This window comes from Phaseolus vulgaris, chromosome 3 (genome assembly GCF_000499845.2).
Source record: "Phaseolus vulgaris cultivar G19833 chromosome 3, P. vulgaris v2.0, whole genome shotgun sequence".
In the NCBI taxonomy this organism is placed as follows: Eukaryota; Viridiplantae; Streptophyta; class Magnoliopsida; order Fabales; family Fabaceae; genus Phaseolus; species Phaseolus vulgaris.
The window spans coordinates 40,031,214-40,037,213 of NC_023757.2; the positions used below are offsets into that span (position 1 = coordinate 40,031,214).

Below are 6,000 nucleotides of genomic sequence, written 5' to 3' on the forward strand. Positions count from 1 at the left end.
AGTTTAGGTAACTACCACTACAAGAAAAATTGCTTTTAGAAACTAAATTTTTGGTTTCTAAAATGATAAAAATAGTCACTAACTTAATTAGAGACTAATTTAGAAACTAATAGCACTAAGTGGCTAAAATCATGGTCGCTAATTTTAGATACCAATTTAGAATCTAATTTAGAAACCAATTTAGTTACCATTAAATAAAAACCAACTTAGTGACCAAATATATAGAAACTAATTTAGTGACCAATTATATAGAAACCAAATTAACAACCAATTTCATTGAAACCAATTTAGTGACCAAAATATATAGAAACTCATTTAGTGACCAAATATATAAATACCAAAAAAATGGTCACAATATTGGTTTCTAAATAATGTAATTTATTATAAAATATTATTTTATTTATTTAACTACTTATTCTTTCATATTTTATATTTATTTGTAGATTCAAGTTCACTAATTTTAAAAGTTCATCAACTCAAAGCAATTATTTTCAGAATCAAAATATAGTTATAAATGAGAAAATTTTCAATTTTTTTTTTCAAATTTTACAAAAGAACTTTTTTATGAATTATGAATGTGAACTAAGATTGTGGTAGAAACTAGAAAATAATCACATAAACTCAAGATACTCGCCGTAGTTTAAAATCTACTTTCAACTTTTGTTAATATCCATGAGTTATATGTACAAGAAAGTTTAGTCTATTCCTATCTTGATTGAATTTACATTTTTTGTGCCTACTTGCAGCTCACAAGCTTCTGGGCTGGAACAAATCAAGGACGGTCTTGGAAGCTAGAACTGAAAGATTGTTACAAATCAATAAGAAACAAACGCAAACAATGGATAAAGGAATGAAAGAATGAAAATTGAAACACAAGATGAGTGCAGAATTGTAAATCATTGATTGTTTATTAACTTACCTTCTCAAATGATACTAGCTCAACCTCATAATACAAAGTGGAGTTAGAAGGAACACAACAAGTTCTTGTTGAGACTCTGATGAGCCAAAACCATACTCGGGCGCAACAGTTAACAATGTCACCTCACCCTTCTTCATAATCAAAATAGCTTTGTCAAACCCATCAATTGCTTGTTATGCTCAATCCTAAAACACTCACATTAGCTAGCTTAATAAATAATTTAGTGGGAATCGGAAAAAACATTGAGACATTTTTTCAAGTTACCCTTATCAGTTTTGAATTCAAACAGCTCCCCTTCATCATCATGACCCTTCTTCAAAAACAAAGTACCATCTTGTAGCTTACCAATTACTTTCACTACAAGAATGCAAAAACAGGTAAGGAAACATCAGAACCATGTTTTAAATCCATACAATGACAAGGTTATCATCCACATTAAGAATTACAAGCATTTACACTTAAATTCATCAGCAGACAACTTACATTGAGGCTTCACACTTAAAATCACTTTCTCTCCCTTCTTCATGGTTTTAACGGTGCAAATACTGATGTTATGAGGTTGGGCGAGAACTATGGAAACCTACAAAATGATTTATGTTTGGAAAATAAAAATCAGCACATCATTAAGATTTTATTTGGATAAAGTTCTCCATGAGTACTTATAGGAAGATAAAATAAGAAAGAAAAGCATAATAAGTAAGCAAAAATCAAATTATTCTTAATCTAATTTGTAAAATTTTTCTTGTACTAGCTTCTATAAAAATGATTCAGGCATAAACTAATTTTCTGGAGAAGTTTATCTAAATAGGTCCAAATGATAAAGCAATTTAAACAAAAACTGAATATGAAAGTCCACTTACTTATCCCAAAAGGAATTCTTTGGAAAAATATTTGGGTACTTCTCTACTGGCTACAATTAAATACAGAATTTCAGCAGTTAACCTTCTCAAAAAACCAGAATACTTTCAATTCAAAACATTTCATCTTATAAACATATGATAATTCAAGGTTTTATGCAAGATTTATCTTATACTCCAGATGGCTAAGAATATGAATAGTACCTGAGCCAAATAGCCTCTCAATAAATGGCCAATTATTAAACCAATCACAACATGACTTGTTGTGGAAATGCAGTTCTAAGAATTAACAATGTAAAAGAGTTAGTGATGCTTACAGTTGACAGTCCTAGAGCTTGGTGTTCTTCTCTAAAAAGTTCAATGGCATAGGCTTGTTAAATAAAGTAGTTAGACAAGAAAATGTAGAAATGAAAGTTTGAAAGAGAATGAAGTTATAATCAACACATGCATTCAAAATTTGTATCCAAGTACTGGTGGAAAAAACAAGAAAGTGTGAAATAGTAGGAGTTAAAGATATGATACCCTCACTGGTCCTAGAAAACCATTGAAACATCCGAGAAGAAATCTCGTAAGAATAGCCATCCAAAAACTTTTGCTAAGGCCAAATAGTGTGTTGAAAATGACACTGAAATGAAGTAAGCATTGATAATTATGGGAATCTTCAAAGCTAAGCATGCAGTTCATTGACATGTATACTTGCACTAAAATGATCCCTGCAAGTATTACGGGTTTTCGACCAATGCGATCAACTATAGCTCCCCACAACAAAGATGTCAAACATCTGCCAAGCATGAATACAGAACCTACCACGTTTTTATCAATATGTAATTAGGTATACAGGCAAAGATTTCCCCAATCGAAACTCTAGTATGAGAATCATTAAACTTGCTAAAAATAAAATCAAAATAAAAAAACCATACCTAATTGTGCGAACAACTTGAAGCCTGTGACACTGAAGATCATATTGCGTTTGAGCACCGTCACCGACAATATTCCGAGTCGCAAGCACGAGATATAGAGATTGAGAATGATTTACCTGAGCTTGAGCAAGGAAAGAGACAGTGAGATGAACCAATTGGACGAGATTGAGAACGAGAACGGCAGTGATAAAGAATAACGAAACTGAGAGTGAAGTAGATGAAGGAGACAGTGTGGAGAAGAAGAATGAGACTTACCTGGATTTGAACAAAGAACAAGATAGTGAGACGAACCAATTGAATGAGACTGAGAGTGAAATCAAGAACAAGCAATACTGAGAAAGAGGAACGAGATTGAGATTGAGAGTGAATAAGAAGGAAACAGATAGTGGAGTGAAGGAAGGTTGCAACGGAAGAAGAAGAAGAAGAGAGGAAAAAAATATTTATCAAGTAGAATTTTAGAAAAAGTATTTTTTTCTAAAAAAATATATAAAAAACATTTAAATATATACAAACTTAAATAAACTAAATTTAGTAATAATTTCTTGCAAATTATTATTGAAATAAAATTTATAAATATTTTATAAGAAAAATAATTCTAAATAAATTAGTAAAATGTACTTATTTCTAATAGCGTTAGAAATTCAAACTGCAGAATATTTTCTCATATTTAAAAAAATTAAATAAGTTTTTAAAAATTATGTATATCTATTTAAATTAATTCATAATTTTTTTTAATTTAAAAAATATTTTGAATTTATAATTAATTTAATTTTATGTTTAAATAAAATTAAAAGATTAAAATACTATTTTAAATTAATATTAATTATTTTAATATTATACTAAAAATAATAGTTTAGTAAATTTATTCATATTAATTTAAAATATTTTATAAATTAAAAATTAATAATTAATTTTATAAAATTTAATTATTCTAAAATTAGTATCTAGATTTAAATAATAGTGACTAAAAATTTAAGTATCTAAATTATATGATGATTAGAAACTAAAAAATTAGTTTCTAATTTTATTATTTTTAGAGACCAAAAATTAGTTTCTAAATTAAATTAAAAGTGACTAAAAAAATGGTTTCCAATTACATCTTAACAAGAGACTAAAAAAATAGTCTCTAAAAAATCCTTTATTTTTATTTTTATCATTAGCTACCAAAAATATAGTATTTAATTATATTAAATTTTTATTAATAATAGATACTTTTTAGTAACCAATAATTTTTAGTTTATAAAATAGTATCTAAATTGGTTTCTATAGAAACTATTTTTTTTTAGTTTCTAAATTAGTTACTATTACAACATTTTCTTGTAGTGTACTTTATGGAATTGTGTAAAATTTTGGATTTAACCAAACCATTACTACATTTTATTAACATGTTTTGGTCTCTAATTAATAATCTAGATTATAACATCACTTTCATTGATTGTAATTGTGTAGAGACGCTTTTAAGCAAAGTGATTATATACGAATGTATTTTTAGTCTCGCAAAGTGATTACATATATAATGTTTGTATGGCATTTTGTAATTTAAAAACATGAAAATAACTTTCACTCTTAAAGTGGCTTTAACTATTTCATGATTCTTCTTTTTAAAAATAATGTCATCGTAATCGATCAATCTTTCGTGGCTTTAACTATTTCATTTACATTTTCTCAAACATATATTTTGTTTAAACTTTTTCAATTTTAAATAATCATTCACTCTGAAAGATATATTAATTATCTCTCATAATATTTCAAACTTATTATTTTCTCGATATACATGTTTGTTTTCAAGTTTTGTGGATTTTTCATACATTTTTACATTCTATATTTAATCAAATATAGAATCAATTTATCATATACCTTGACAATTTGTTATTTCACATAATGAGAACAAAATAAAAATTTTATATTTATCTAATATAAAAAGGACAAAATGAATACAAAATTTAACATTAAAACGGAGATGAATATAATCCAATTCACTCCTATGATTATTATCCTATTCGTATTTATTGTTGTGAAGTGCATATAAATGCTACAAATTATTCATAGTAATTTTATCTAGTTTGATTGTTGCATAAGGGAAATATTTATTACCTCAACTTATAAATACTATATATATAGTATTAGTGTATTTTTTATGTATCCAGAAGTTGAGCTTAAACTATATGTATGTATGTATGCAGTTTATATTAAATATTTTAAAAAAATATTGTTTATCATTTTTACATATTCTTCCATTAAATATAATGCATTCCATCTACATAAGTTATAGTATAAAATTCATTTTATAAAATAATATTATAAAATTAAGTTAAACTTAAATTTCGCATTATTATAAGTAATTTTTAATTATTATAAGTAAAAGATGGATTTTATTTTTTATTACATTTGATACGAGAAAGTTGGTATGAATCACATATAAAAAAATAGAAAAAAATAAATGTAATGCAAAATTATTTTTATAGTTTTTTTTTTTGGTATATAAGTCTAACTTTAATTACAAAATGGTTAAATTTAAACCTTAATTAAAAAAAACAAGTTAAAGTAATGTTTGATTATTGTGTTAGTATTGAAAGGACTGATTAATATAATTAACTATAACTGTTTTTTAAGTGTTAATTTTAGAGCTGCTAATTAATTATTTTATAGCTTTTAGTTGATTAGTTTATAATATTTAATACTAGTATACATGCAAATTTAATTTATAACATTAAATTTTATGACAACCTTAAAAAAATGGAAAATATTAGATTGAAGTAAATCACTTGTAATTAATTCACTTCTTTTCTTTTATAGGTATATATTTTGGTGGATCTTTATTTTTGTTTAAAATTACTTATTTTTTTTATTAACAATAAACAATTAAATTAAATCGTTTCATTTAAAAGGTGATATATATCTAAAATCTACGGATTAATCATCTACTTCCTTTCCTAACACTAATAATTGAATAATAAAACAATGCACTACCATTAAATCGAATACATAAATATCAAGAATTTAAGACACTATACAAAAAAACTCACATATTCAACTTTACATGTAATAAGAATTAAGTGAAATTTTGATATTTTTTTGAAAACATGAGATTTAAGTGGAAACTTGATGAGCATGGGTGTATGTGACAGAATTGAGGTTGGTACTTGTGATATGGGATTTGAACCTAGAAAATAATGTATGCATGTGACAGTAGAGTCCACTATGGTATCAGTGTGATGCAGATATGGAGTTTGATAATTTGGGATGATGACAATGATGAGTATAACTACACAGGATTCACGAGTCATAAGGTGACAGTCTATAA

The 6,000-nt window shown here is 25.9% G+C and overlaps 1 protein-coding gene across 1 annotated transcript; it reads right to left on the reverse strand.

Moving 5' to 3' along the window:
• Positions 1–636: 636 nt before the first annotated feature.
• On the reverse strand, positions 637–4,506 carry LOC137805629 (uncharacterized). The gene is made up of 8 exons (XM_068605569.1): positions 4,471–4,506; positions 2,952–3,170; positions 2,697–2,812; positions 2,299–2,557; positions 1,403–1,499; positions 1,184–1,276; positions 920–1,104; positions 637–797 (listed from the first exon to the last, which is right to left on the reverse strand). Exons 1-7 carry the CDS (start codon positions 4,504–4,506, stop codon positions 1,082–1,084), a joined length of 843 nt encoding a protein of 280 aa, XP_068461670.1. The 3' UTR covers positions 637–797; positions 920–1,081.
• Positions 4,507–6,000: the final 1,494 nt, after the last annotated feature.

Bases quoted from the DNA above. Each gene is read 5' to 3' on its own strand.
- LOC137805629 (XM_068605569.1), bottom strand. From the start codon at position 4,506: ATGTATGAAAAATCCACAAAACTTGAAAACAAACAT. The intron at 1,500-2,298 runs GTATCATATCTT...ATCATTTTGTAG, and splicing joins GTTTTCTAGGACCAGTGAGG to GTTTCCATAGTTCTCGCCCA. The intron at 1,277-1,402 runs GTAAGTTGTCTG...GCATTCTTGTAG, and splicing joins TTTAAGTGTGAAGCCTCAAT to TGAAAGTAATTGGTAAGCTA.